At 44.3% G+C, this 14,788-nt stretch overlaps 1 protein-coding gene across 6 annotated transcripts in view; it reads right to left on the reverse strand.

Moving 5' to 3' along the window:
- Positions 1-4,823: 4,823 nt before the first annotated feature.
- Prox1 (prospero homeobox 1) overlaps positions 4,824-14,788 on the reverse strand; it is a 55,581-nt gene continuing 45,616 nt past the window's right edge. For 5 of the 6 annotated variants that reach the window (XM_057769760.1, XM_057769758.1, XM_057769757.1 and 2 more), the window contains one exon: positions 4,824-10,034. In XM_057769760.1, the coding sequence (XP_057625743.1) occupies positions 9,846-10,034 (189 nt within the window). In that variant the 3' untranslated portion in view covers positions 4,824-9,845. The remainder of the gene's footprint in view (positions 10,035-14,788) is intronic. The other variant, XM_057769762.1, reaches the window with a different exon arrangement.

Here is a 14,788-nt window from a genome sequence, read left to right on the forward strand (position 1 = left end):
TCTCCTCCTCTGACCTCTGCACACAAACGTGTGAATCCACTGCACACATGATGGAGGAAGGTTCACACACATGTACACACACATGTACATACAAACGTGTGAATCCACTGCACACATTCTCACACACATGTACATACAAATGTGTGAATCCACTGCATACATTCACACACACATGTACATGCAAACACGAACGCACACATGCACGTGCATGCACACACTCATGTGCATTCACATGCACATTTACTCACACACATGCATACACACACACACACACACTTCTTTGCTGCTAATTGTTGCTCCTGACTGGTGGTGAAGGAGTCTCATCCTGACAGGTCCATGACTGGAGACATTGAGGAAATCAATTCTGGGGGAATGAGAAAGAAAGCTAGAGGCAGAGGCTGGGCGAGGTACAGGTGCAGCCCCTAGCAATACCTCCTAGAGACCAACCAGCCTTAAATGGGTGGGAGAAGCCTATCCAGTTCCTCTCCACTCAGTCAGGAGACTTGGGACCTCATGTGAAGACAGCAAGCCTTTATTTGTGCCCGTCACATCTCAGCAGTAGACTGATGGCAGGAGAGGCAGAGTCCTTGATCTCTTAACTCTTGCTTTACTAAACAGTCTGTCCCTGTGTGTGTGGGGAGGGGACTGGAAACACTAGCACCCAATGCTTGGCAGCGGGCCAAGATGTTTACTGAAGGGAGGATAGTCAGATACAGAGACAGGCCCAGGCACACTTAGCCACCTTCAGAATTTTGTTCTTGTCTTGCTTGCTCTTTAGCCTAAATTTCTCATGAGAAACAAAAACGTTATAAAGGAAAAAAGTGTGTTTTTTTTTTTTTCTGTGCCTATGAGTGCTTTGGTGGAAGCCAGCATACTGACTGTATAGGACTCTAACCGCCCTACCTAGCTTTGAAGGCTATCTAACCTAGCTCTCCTGGGACACTGGAGGGTTGGAACGGAGGGAAAGTAGGCAGGCAGAGTTTCCCTCAAATTGAATTGAATTTTCATTTCAAAAGTAACCAGTGGGTTTTTGCCCCAGGGCATTCCTCCCTCCTGGTGATGACGGGGCATTTATGTCTTTTGTACATTTTATAATTCTCATAGTTACCAGCATGCTTTTAGACATGCTTCCCTTGCATTTTATGATTGAGTGTGAATGTGATTGCTCACAGCACACCAGGAATCCCAGACACAGGGAAGGCTTGAGTTAGGTTGTGAATTCAAAGCCAACCTGGGCTACTTCCCTAGGGAAGCTCTTTCTCAGAGAAACAAAATGTCTGTAGACTCTAAAAGTTGACATTTTCTTTAGATTATCAAAGACTTTAAAACACTTTAAAAACCAGTCTGTATTCATCATGCACAGTGCTGGACATCATGAAAAGAACTTATTTCTGAATGAGCTGGACCTTGGATCCATCTCCTGTCTTCTTTACCTTTGCTCTCCCCCATTCTGTTTTCCTGTTGGTCACCTTTCCGCTCAGTCTCCCCGCTGCTTCCAACTGTCTGAATGTGTTGGTATGTGTCTATGTAAAATCAGTCTGCACACAGGAGCACAGGCATGTGCGGATAGATAGGTTCCTGGGACTCTGATTTGGGATATCGGTGTCCTGCTCAGCTGTGCATTGGTGAAGCCTCTACAAATATATGTGGAATTTTAATTGCTAGCTTGAAGGTATGCCCTACCCTTTGATATCACCACGCATCAATGTCATCTGGAGAGTTCACACTTGAGAACAAGTTACTGAAAAAAATAATCACACACACACACATACAAAAAAAAAACCCCTCATAACGTTTAAAGTGAGTTTAGGGTCTATGTTGGGCATCAGTTGAAGACATCCTTGGTCACGTGAAGGCCGGACACACTTGCATGGAAAACTTGTAAATTTTAAAATGAATAGATTGTATTTTTTTTTTTACCAGCTTGTCAATCATGTGTGCTTCAGTAGGAATTGGGTCCTAGTGGCCCTCAAGAAACGTGTGCTGTGAAGTTTGGGTCTGGAGGGTTATATCAGGGTTGGGGACAGTGGTCTGCTTGATTCTAAGATAATACCACAGGAAAACTTTGAGACCAGGTCTTTAGACTTATTTTTATTGTTTTTCAAGACAGGGTTTCTCCATAGCTTTGGAGCCTGTCCTGGAACTAGCTCTTGTAAACCAGTCTGGCCTCCAACTCACAGAGATCCGCCTGCCTCTGCCTCCTGAGTGCTGGGATTAAAGGCGCGAGCCACCATCAGCCAGAAATTTTCATTGTTTTTAATTCTGTGTATGTGCTTCATGTGCCTGCAGTACCTTAGGTGGCCAGAAGAGAGGCACCAGATCCCTAGGAGTTGGAATTACAGGTGGTTGTGAGCCATCCAGCATGGATGCTTGGAACTAAATGTAGGTCCTTTGCAAGAGCTCTCAACCCCTGAACCATCTCTAGCCCCAGAAGCATTGCTTCAATTAACTCCTGTGCCAGAAAGCATTTCTGCCGGCTCTCACTTGCTTGAGCAACTGAGGATTATCTGGACAGCTCCATGCACGGCAGTGGAAGCTTGCTATATGACTGTGAGCTTTCTTCTAAGAAGAATGGATGGGAGACGAGTGATTCTATTTGCTCTATTCTGGGGATGAATATTTTGGCAGGAGAAGCAAAGGCTCGCCCTTTTGCACACTTTAGCTAGGAAAACTATAATTTAAGTTTGTGCTGTCAAGAAAGAACCCAAAGAAGAAAACCACTATTATTGTTTGATAAAGTTACAATATCACATTGACTGCACGCAACCTTGTACAACTGTGCCAATGCAATTGTAAAAATAAGATGGAATTGTCTTGATTGAAGCGAAAGTAAGAGAGACCCCAGGGGCGGAGGCAGTCTGCAGTACTGAGCAGTGGGGGAAGGAGAGGAGACATTAGTTGGCCTCAGGCTAATTCTTCTGATTCTTGATAAAGAAAGATCTAGGCTACTTTTAGTTGTTGTAGCAAATACCAGAGATCAGAAATTTAATTAAGATACAAAGGGGTTTATTTAATTCATGATTTTGAACAAATTGGGTAGTTCCAACCACTGGTTCACCCCAGCAAAGCCTTCATTGTGAACAGAGGGAACACAATGGGAAGAGCCCTTTCTAATAAGGTAGGGCAGGAAATTACCAGGACCCCTGCATTATGCCCTTCCTATGATGAAGGTTCCCCATCCCGCCCCCATGACCTAGTTGCCTTCTATGGCATCCCATCTCTTAAAGATCCTTCCCCTTCTTACTGCCATACTGGAGACCAGCCTCTTGGTACCTGAAACTTTGTTGAGCATCCTCAAACTGCATCCAAGCCAAACAAGTGTATAATACTGTTTTTAAAAGCAAAGTTAACACATGCCATCTTCTAAAGCCCTGCGCCACACACAGCAACAGGAGAAATGCTGCCAATAGTGTCTGAAGGAACATTTTAGGACGCTGTTGGAATTTTCCTCCCTTTAACAGTGGGACTAACATAAGCACGTGCACCCCATGCTTAAGTAATTTGGTGTTATGTGACCATGGAGACCATCTTTTCTCTTTCTAATTGATGACAGCAGGGTAAGGGCTAAGGTTAACTTGGAAGCCCCCCCTTGCCCAAGGACAGATGACTTTCTGGAATGCTGGGCTTCGATCTTGTGAGATAACAAGTCACATGCTTTCAATTCAGTCAACAAGGTTGGCTGCCCCACCTGCGCAGGCAGAAGACACCAGATAGGTTGGCAGGAAATAGGTTGGGATATATGCTTACTCCTGATTGGACGAAGGCAGGAAGTCCCATAACCTTGTGGGAATTTGCTTTTACAAGCATCCGACTGACCTAAAATTGGAACCATTTCTCAGGGAATCCCAGGTATGGACTTGGCCAGTGTTTATCTTCCTGGTCAGTACTGAAGAAAGCTCGCTGTAATCGGATAATCATGGTGATTCTTAGGTTTAACTGTAGCAATTGCCAACTTAAAGGGTTTCTATACACTACAACTTAAATCTTTGTGTGTGTGTTTTCATGTGTGTTAAGTATGCACACATGCATAGAGGTCAAGGGCAAACTTGCATGTAGCTCAGAGGACAATTTCAGGTACAGGTCCTTATTTTTCATTTTGTTTGAGACCAGGTCTTGTTTGCCTCTGAGTACCCCTAGACTATCTGGTCTGTCTACCCCAGTACTAGCTGGCCTTAATCCTCAGTCTATCTGGTCTTCATTGTCAGGCTAGCTGGCTTACAAGCTTCCCAGAGGCTCCTGCCTTCACCCTTCCAATATTTCACTCTAAGAGTGCTGGGATTAAAGACTCCTGCTCCCACATGTGGCTATACGTGAGTTCTGGGCCTCCACCATCTCAGGTCCTGTCACTCACAAAGCAAGTGTTTACCCAGAAGTCACCTCCCCAGGGTGGACTACTTTCTCTCTTCCCTCAAGTTGAGGGGTACTAAAGTTAAATCCAAGTGAGAGGCTCTAAAAAAAAGAAAAAAAAAAAAAAGCAAGCCATTCCAGCAGGCATGGTCTGGAGGAATGCTGAGTTGCATGAGCAAGAACAGCAATGGAAGGAAAGCTACGACTTGATATCAGTCAGACGGAAGCCTCGGAGGTCCAAAAACAAAATGTCACACATTTTCAGAAAAAAAATCACATGACATGAGCTTGTAATGTATATTTTATTTTGCACAAGCTTGCATATATACTGCACATACATTCAGTTCAGGAGAGGATGGAAGGCACACAAGGCAGTTGACTACTGCACCCTTTAGTGGTACAAAGCAAACGGTCCAAGTTCGGAGAATATAGAAAAGCTTCAAACACACAACGGAAACCCTCCCCGCCCTCCCCATGACAACATTGTCCTTTATTTTTTTTCCTTGTTTTAAAATTTAGTAGCTGCCAAACTAAATTGATTTACTTTTTACTTTAAAATCAATTGTCTACGGCACCTTTTTTTTTCTTTTGAAGATGGACAGGGAGTCTCACTGTTTTATCCTATCAATTAATATTACAGTACATCCTTGGTAATACAAAATTGTACACCTTCATCAAATAAATTAGGATAAATTAAACCAATAAATTATGCAGTCTTCAGAACAATAGACAATAACAAAATGCACAATTGAAATTGCCTCTAGCTAAAAAAAATCAAAAATGACTTTATCAGTTCAGTTATTGTACTATATTCAAATCAAAGGGTCTTTATTACAAAAAAGAGCTTCATAATGCTATTTACAACATATTGCTAAATCATATAAAGGCAGTGTTTGTCACGGTTTATACTATATACATTTGAGAAATGGCTGGGACAATGTTGAGGGAAGCTGTGACCTTTGACCCTTCTTGGGAGCTGAGACCAACTCCAAATACATCATTTTTCCTAAGTCTAAATTTGAAGTGGCAATATACAATTTTTAAATGCTTTATTCCCTCATACACAGAGGAATTTGTTGTTAAAAAAATATCTAGTAAATCCATTTTCACAAAGGCAGGACTGCCATTTGCCTGCCTGTTCACGTTGTGTGCACATCAGGAGGGTGTCTGATTTGAGAGCGAGCTCAGTCGAGAAGACTCAAAGACCACGAGCTTCCACATAGTCTTAGAAGGGTCCTTCAAAAGGACGCAGAGATTAAACACCACTGTGAACCCCAGCTCTGAGGATGAACATTTTAGTTTTACTTTTTAGGTGGTTTGAAACCAGCTGCTCCACAGAGGCAAAGGTGCGCTACCTCGCACGTGACACGGAAGTGCGATGCGGTGGCGCACGTACCAACCATTGTGTTTCCCAAGGGGAGCCTTTGAAAACAGGGCTGTGATCTAAAGACACAGAGTTTACACCAGGAGGAAACGGTTGTGCTGTTCACACCAGGAATACTCTTTAATATACATAGCAACGATGTTCGTGTCCTTACACACGTTGCTGCTCCGGGGAACATCGGCAAACCGCGTACCGCTCTTTGATTAATTTATGGTCACTTTGGGGGAGCAGTCTATGTTTAGTTCCCTCCCAAAACTCTGTAAGTAGTCGATATTAACCTGCATGTGTGTGTGGATGTGGGGGACAACTTACTAAATGTCTTCATGTACACAGAAAAGAAATGTCACAGATTTACAGAGACGCCATTACCCTTGCCTTTGACATCTGATAGGGACTATTGTGTTTTGCAAGTAGAGAACAGGATTTTTGAGAATGCTTTCAACTGCCTGTAGTTACTGTAGTGTCCCTAATAAATTCAACAGATGCTGTGATACTGTAGATATTTATTAAAATCTCATGTCTTACGTAACAACGGCCATGAGGTTAAATATTTACATTTCCTTATAAAAGTTCCCCTTTGCTTTAGTGTTTCTGTTTTGACATTTTAAAATTTTTTAAATGATATTCACCCATATTCCTAGCACAGTAACAAGGATTTCTTCAAACATAAAACACTTCAATTAAGTAATACTCGGAGGCACAAAGCAAACTTCAGGAATATGGGGGAGAACAGTCACTGAAGTAATTACTACATCCTAACATCTTCCACATATTTTTACCATTTAATGCAAAACATCTCCTTGAACAGCCAGAGAGACATTAAGAAGTCAATGTTGTGTTGTTGCAAATAGAACATTCTTCTCACAAAACATAACAAATGCCTAAAATAAGCTCTGAAGTCTAGATAAGGAAAGGTAAGCTTTCCACCTCACACGCATACATATGTATATTTTTTTACATGTGTGTGCCTGTGTGTTCGCACCCACACCTCTGCACACACATTGCACATGGTATGAAATATTGCTTCTATAGTGCTTCTCATTAGGCTAAGAAAAACAAGAGTTACACCACAGTTACAAAAAAAACTGGCTTCTACAAGAATCTCCAAAACTCGAATGCTGCTCAAACAATTGAGGAAAAAAATAATTTGCGGTGTATCAAACTGTTCTAAAAATTTCTCTTCTTCAAAAACATTATTCTCCCGCTTCATTTTAAAAAGACGCAAAATATGCATAGCTATCAACATTATGTCAAACAGCCAGGAAAAAAAAATGTAGTGTTTATTGCAGCTATAGTATTGGAAATAAAGTAAAAAGAGATGAAACAGAGAGCCACAGAAGGCACAAGAACAGTTGTACTGGTGGGGAAAGAACTGGTATTCTGAAGGATTCTTAAAAATCCCCGCGCTGGTGCATTTTAGATCTAGGCACAGACTTATCACCTTGAGTGTACGCGCAAAAATAATATGGGGTTAGCATAAAAGAAGTGAAGATATGGAATTGCAACAGACTTTAGAGTTGGTCCCCACTCTCCCACTGTGAAGTCGACTTTCTCCTGTGCACAAAAAAGAAAAGGTTTCACTTGGTGAGAGCCGAGCCAAGATTTGAAAGGTAGGAGATTTTGTTACTGTTATTGTTTTATTTAAAGACTAACTGCCTGATAGGAGCATTGCGAGACAGGCTTGTGTGATTTTACCGTTGTACTGGGAGGACGCATGGCCTGACGGCTGTATTGGGAGCAACCACTTCAATGCAAAGTCACGGAGACCTGCTTCCAACATAGGGCTGAGTCTGTCCTCAGAGGACTGCCAGTGTGAAGTCACCTCCAGCCGTAGTGAACACAGAGGGGAGTCTAGGTACATAAGGGCACCGACAGTCAGCAGAACATACACATGTTTTTGCTAAATTTGCTTATTTCAATTAGAAAGGCAGAAGAAAACAATATTTTAAAAATCCAAGTCTAGAATCAATATTCATCTGCCCCAGATTGTGAAGATACCTAGAAATCTGTCTACCCAGCTGACTACCCAGCAGCTTTGCCTTTGACCTTGCGAAGGGTGACATGGTGGGAATCTGACTGGTATGTGACTCGGAACAGCCAGGATCCTGCTTTGCCCTTGCAGGAACCTTTCAGACAAAGCAAGTCAAAGACTTCCATAATTTTTACTGACTGGTTCCTGATTCTGTCGCTTGACTTTTAGCATTTATTTCAGTGGTATGGTTGGTTACCTGGGCTTCTTGTTTCTAAAGACACCCAGAAAAATAAGAAATACACTCTTAACAATTTTATATACATCTCTGGGTGCGTGAGCACTAGGAGATGCCATTGTAGTGAATGAATAGCGTTGACCATAATTGTTCATGCTCTGTCCTCATTGTTAGGGCCTTCTGGCCTCCTGGAAGATGCCGGGCCTCGCAGAGCTCTACTGTTTAGCTTAAAGTCAGCAGGTTTTCAGGCTTTGTGCTGACAATAATTGTGTTCGTACATTCCTGTCCATCAGCAGAATTTATAAATGATGTTGAATTACAGCGATCCAGCCAGCTAGACAGGCACAAGGGCTGACCTGCATCCTCCAAAGTCAAATGCTGATTTTTTACTTTAAAAAAAATTAATGAAAAACGGCATTTCTGTTCTTTATGTTTTAAATACCAGATCTGTTACTGTGTTGTTTTTAGAGTGTGTCTACCAAATTATCTAAGGGGAAGAAGGGGCCTGGACCACACTATTAGAGTGGACAGTGCTGTTCACAGCATCTGTACACAAAAATCCAGCCAAGAAAGTAAGTGTGAATGGTACCCAGCATTTTAAATGCAAGCACAGGACATGGTACGTCATCAAAAAACTGGGGGCGGGGGAGCCATTTGAGAATGGGGAAAATAGCAGCTAGCTTTCTCAGTATGCTGAAATTGTGTCTTCTTGGGTAACCCCAAACTAACCTATTGGACTCTTCTCACACTTTGGTCAACATTAGCTTCTGAAATAGAAAAAAGACATTATCCATCGCTTTAAGATATTATACCCAAAGTGAAGAGAGAGACGGCCATCCTGGCATACTCATGTAAACGAGCCAATCCTGGGTGGTGTCCTCACACAATGTGAAGGTCGGGTCCACCAGCAACTGTCAACACGCTCCAAGAGTAGGCAAGGATTTCATGGCCAGTGGCATTTCTGAATTCCTTACTATAGAAAGGTATCCAGAAGTTAGTATTTTAGGAGAGAAACAAAAAGGGTTAAACAGCAACAGCAATGCTAAGCATATGAAGTTGAGCAAAGAATACATGTGAAAGGTACATGCCTTTTAATACCTGAAGCAAAATAAATAGGAAATGAAGACAAAGTACAGGGTCTTCTCTAAGTCAACACCTCTGAGCACATGTCCCACCAAGAGCCTTTTACAAAGTTTACAGGGACAGCTGGTCCACCCGCACAGATTTCCAGTCTCATCTCCAGAGACTCGGTTTTGTAAAAATTTAGTCTGGGGTGTATGCCATTTCTCTTAGAAAAGGCTTGGTGATGATGACCATTCTAAACATCTGTCCTTTGAGGGTACTTTTGAGTGTGAGCTGCCCAGCTGCCGCTGGCATCTGTGAAAACGTGTAAGAAAAAGTTACTTATGAGGCTCAAATTAAACAGGGTATTCCAGTGTGTGAAGCGCTTTCCTTGAGTTCTCTTAGAACTTCTTAACCCTAGAAACAAGAGACACGGCACAGGGTGGGGGTGGGGGGCGGTCAGGGTGTGTGCTGTGTCCTAGCCAGGGTACCACTCTGCTAGTGGCCTTTTACAATAGGCTTCCAGGTGAGCAGAGTGTCCTTGGCTCTTGTAGACTTTACACAGGCTGACATTCCCTTTTCCTGAAAATCAACCCAACCTCAAGTCTCCAAATATTAAGGGCCTTGGGCAAAAGTAACTAAAGGCGAAGAAGGAAGGTACCCATCCCCCTGTAGTGGGGAAAATTAAAACAACCCAGAGGGATGAGCAGGAACCACCAGCTGATATCATGACACACCCATGCCTCCCCCACACACAGATAGGAAATAAAAATCTAGACACACAGAAGTTAGATATCCAAGGGGGACTTCTTCTATTCATACATTCAAAAGAGTTGTTGCAATCTCTACTCGTGAAGGAGTTCTTGGAGGCAGTTTGGGGATTTGAAAATCTCAGGAACTTCACTATCCAGCTTGCAGATGACCTTGTATATGGCCTTCTTCCAGGAAGGGTCAACATCTTTGCCTGCGATGATGGCATTGAAAAACTCCCGTAATGTGATCTGCGCAACTTCCAGGAACCTCTCTGGAACCTGCTGATACAGGGAGAGCACGGTATTAATAAAGTTTTCAGTTTCAAGTCTGCAGTTCTTCAAAGGAAACTGAGCTAACTCCGTGCCCTCAGAGAGGGGCTTTAGACGGCACCTGCATGTTCTAAAAATGGCCAGCCTCTATTCTCTTGTGCAGGGTTGTTATATATAGCAGCATTGTGATAGACGGCGGCTGCTCCACCATCTCAGGAGAGAGCCTTGTGCTGAGGATAGACACAGGCCCACCAGCACCAGGGTTTCACTGTGAACACCACTGCAGAGAGAGGAGGCCCACAGCCTCATGGAGGTGGGAAGGTCACTCTAGAACAAACTTGCCAACTCCTTTTTCGGAATTTTATTCCTTTCTCCTTTTGACTTCCATTATGAAAGAAAAAATGTGTTCTCAGAGTTGGATAATAAATGCTGGGCATCTATGTAAACTAAAGCCCTATTGTCAATGAAGAAACTCCGAAGACAGTACCATAAATGGTAAGATCACAACACAATGTCCTGAGATATGAACTCCAAATTCCTATGTTTTGCTTGGACATCAGACTTGTTCCTTAGACAGTGGGTTGTGTAACTGGTCACTGTTGTACAAACTAATACTTACAGAGTGTTAGCTGTGAGAGGCACCATGCTACATCTCATACTGAACACCATCCCCTTCTTCCAACCTCAGTGTAAGACGCTATCTCAATTATACAACGCAAAAACTAAGGCAGGGACAGATCCAAAGGGTCACTCAAGGTCATCCCAAGATTATCATTTCCCAAATCTTTTTGGAATTTCTCTTTGTCAAGCCTTTGCTTCCACAGAAATGAGTATACGTGAGCTGTCTGTCTGTATCTCTTACTCGTTGATCAGACAGTCTGAGCTCTTGATTGTGAAAAGGAACACTTAATATTCTTCAGCAGTAACTCACAGAAGAACATGATGGATTCACAAAATAATTACATGAAGTCATAATTTTTTCAGTACATGTTAGTGAGCCCTCACAGATATACCACGAAAAACCTTCACCACAGTTCAGAAATGCCAGTTACTGAAACAACAGGGAGATCATTGACCTATAAGCACGTCCAACACCTTCCTCTTGGTCTTTTCTCAACAAGGGTAATGGGCATGTACATGGGTCATACATGTATTAACACACATATATGAATGGCAGATGACACAGAAAAATAAAAATCACTGGATGTCCCTGGATTTCAAATTTCAAATTGGACAAAGTAGCTCTTTGCTTCCAATAGCAAGTCAATTGTTTTTTAGGGAAATCTAGTAATTTCCCAGAAAAAAAAAAGTGAAACACTCCCAACATGGAGTCTAGAAAAGGAAAGCACCAACTATAGTGTCCCACATCTTTAATGCCACCCAGCACTTGGATCTCTGTGAGTTCCAGGCCAGCCAGAGCTACACTGAGACCCCGTCTCAGAAATAAAGAGGAGGGTACTGAGCAATCTCTCCCAAAGGCGTTTCCCCTGGTCTGTCAGGACAGAGCTCAGAGCTGACTGGAAGAACACGGAGGACCTCCTGCTCCCTGGCTGGGCAAACAACAGTCTGCTAAGAACCCCCACAGCTCCCCCACAGATTCCCACGGAAGCACCTGCACACTCACGGATTTCCTGGAGGGAGCATCGCGTTCCCACCCAGTGACAAGTCATAGCAAACGGGCCTTACTGAGAGAGGACAAATGGCTGGGGCACAGGTCTGCAGCCAGCTGCTACAGGAGCAAAGATCACTGGTGCCAAGCAGTGTGCTCGCACTGGCTGCTGGCAACAGAACCTCCATGGAAAACTGTTTCTCAGACAACAATCCCAGAACTTCAGGAGAAAGAAGCTGAGAGACACAGGTGTGAGCTCTAGAGAAAGGGGGTAAGCCTGAAGTTCCCCACCCCTGACGCACACACAGTCAGGACATGGGCCTTGTGAAAACTGTCGGGAGCAGAGCTGTCTGGGTACCTCGACGACGGAAGCACAAGCCCTGGAGGAGGGAGGGTGATTTAAGGACTTTGAGAGGACAGCGGAACTTCAGAGATGGAGCCAAGTCTGAATTCACTTTCTCAGTGCCCGTGAGCCTCAGCTTAGAGCAGTGGTTCTCAACCTTCCCAAGGCTGAGACCTTTTAGTACAGTTCCTCATGTCGGGGTGACCCCCCCACCCAACCACAAAATTACTTTCCTTGCTACTTAGTAACAGTAATTTTACTACTGTTATGAATCATAATGTAAATATCTCTCCTTTCCCGTGTTCTTTTTGGGATCACGACCCATAGGTTGAGACCTGCTGGATTAGTGGTCTGTTTTAAATATCCATTTCTTGAGCTCATCCCACCAGCCTGCCTGTGACAGCTTTTGTATTGTGTCTGGCTTTTCACTTCCTTGTAACTGGTTTCAGCGTCCTCATCACAAGGTGTCTTTGGCTGAGGAGCCCAGGTCTCTCTTCACCTACATGTTCAGTGGCAGGCCTTTTTATAACTATTCCGCGAACTTTACTGTCATTAACAAGAAGACCTCCCCTATCTGCTTTCTCCCATAATGCTCTGTAGTCTCCTGACATCTCCCCCCCCCCCCCCCCAGTGCTTTGAGGAAAGGAAGCCCAGTACAGCTCCGTGCCACAGTATTTACTGGCCTGAGCGAGGTCCTGGGTTTGATCATCAGTATCACTATCAAGACCAAAAAAGAAGCAACTTTATGAAAATTTTCAGCAATATGGGTCTTGGAAACTATCATTTTATAGGAAAAAAAAAACCTAGGAGATTCTCTGAGATAGAGTAATCATGGGATAAAGATGCTCATCAACTGTGCGAGCCAAGGTATCTTCCTACTAGAACATGCTGGATGCTAAAACTTCATCTTTTGAGGCAGGGTCACATGTAGCTCTGGATGGCCACGAACGCAGCAAGTAGTCCAAGAAGATGGTCTTGATCTTCAGATCCTCCTGCCTCCTCCTTCCTAGGTGCTGCGATGACAGACCTGTACCCCTAGCCTGGCTTTAATGATTTTATCAAGGCAGGTTGACTCAGTGTAGGCAATGGATTCCTGACAAGCTATGTGTCTACAACTTCAGAAAACCATCCCCAGGGAGCCTGTGACTTTAATGTAAACAGAAGTCGGCACAGAGAGTGAGTTGTCGGCTGGCTATTGGGAATGGGTACCTTCCCCGTGCACAAATGAAGCAGCTTGCTAACTTACTGCCTGCTCTGGGCAGTGTGCACGCAGGTCTGCGCTGGGTGAAAGGTTTCTGGGTTCCTCTGGTACTGGAGCAGCTCTCTTTTGTTGGTGGCTCCAGAGCTAGTGTGGGTTAGCAACTGCTATTCTCAGAGAGTGCCGGGGGATTCCACCCACAGGTAGAGACCTCACCCACGGAAACAGGGAGCCTTGGCTCTCTGATCGAAACCTTTCTCCACCTTTATTTGTGGAATAAACTAACATCTTCCTGATGTTTGGGGGGACATTGGGGTTCAGGATTAGGAACGTGATATTGTCCATATTTTGTGCATCTCCTCACAACTAATGGCTTTCCAATCACTAATAAACATCTGCAGAGAAGCCCTTAGTGACAAGTAATCCCTTATCTAGGTTTCTTTTAATAGAACCCAACAATCTCTACAATGAACCCTCCAGTCTCTCTCCTCAGCATCAGGTGCAACAGTCAATCAAGTCACTGGAATGCAAGACAATGCAGGCTGCTGGGGGCGGGGGAGGGGGAAGGCCAGGCCTTTGGACATGCCACAGGGGAAAAACAAAAGGCTTCCAAAGTCTTTGGCAGAGTGAGGAGGCTATTGTGGGAGCTGCTTGGCCAGGAGTTCTTCAGGAGGGGAGAATGGAAACTTTGCTTTGATAAAAAGGCATCCTGACCGAGGAGCCTCACCCCCAAAAGGGCTTGCCTTGACATTTAGAGAATACACTGGTAATAAGGTACTTGAATACAGTGGTCACTCTGAAGGGAGCTGGCCAACAAGCATCTATCAATTCCATCCCAATGATTGGCTCTTGCTTATTGATCAGAGTGAGCCAGTGGCTCCTGGGTTTCAGGAGGATGGGAGAAGGAGTTCACATCTGCCAGGTCCACAGCTGGGCAGCACACGCATGCAGTGGGGTGGGTGAGTGGATGTTTCGCTGCTATCTGCTGCTTCTCCTTCCCTCCCCTTCCTCTTTCCCTCCCTCCCCTCCCTCCCTCCCTCCCTCCTTCCCTTCTCTCTCTCTCTCTCTCTCTCTCTCTCTCTCTCTCTCTCTCTCTCTCTCTCTCTCTCATTGGACTGAGTGGCAAAGACATCCCCCTCCCATCTTCCTCCTCCTCTTCCCAGTTGCTTTACCTTCAAGGATGGTTTGTTTTATTAAACTGGCTGTCCCTAGTCTCTGCAGTCCATAATGAAAGCCTGACATAGCAGGCTGCCTGCCTTCTGTGTCCTGCAGACACTCATCATAAGTGTCAGGACATACCAAGGTTAGCGGTCACTGGAAGTGTGCTCGCTGGCCCAAACCTTGCCAAACGCTCTTGGCAGCTGGATGAATGTCACAGAGAATAGAAGGGGAATGACAAAGGTTGAAAAGAAGACAGCCTCCCTATTTTCTGGACACAGAGAAGCTGAATTTTCACACCTCTGAAGCATCCACCAGTTCATTCATCGGCCTCTTGTGGGGGACCATAACCCTGCCCTTTGCTCAGGTCCCCGTGGACACTTCTCCACCCTTGATCCCCTTCAAAAACTGGCCCACTGGCCTCAACCCACCGGTGGGATCATCTTTACTGAAATGGC

This window comes from Chionomys nivalis, chromosome 5 (genome assembly GCF_950005125.1).
Source record: "Chionomys nivalis chromosome 5, mChiNiv1.1, whole genome shotgun sequence".
Lineage (NCBI taxonomy): Eukaryota > Metazoa > Chordata > Mammalia > Rodentia > Cricetidae > Chionomys > Chionomys nivalis.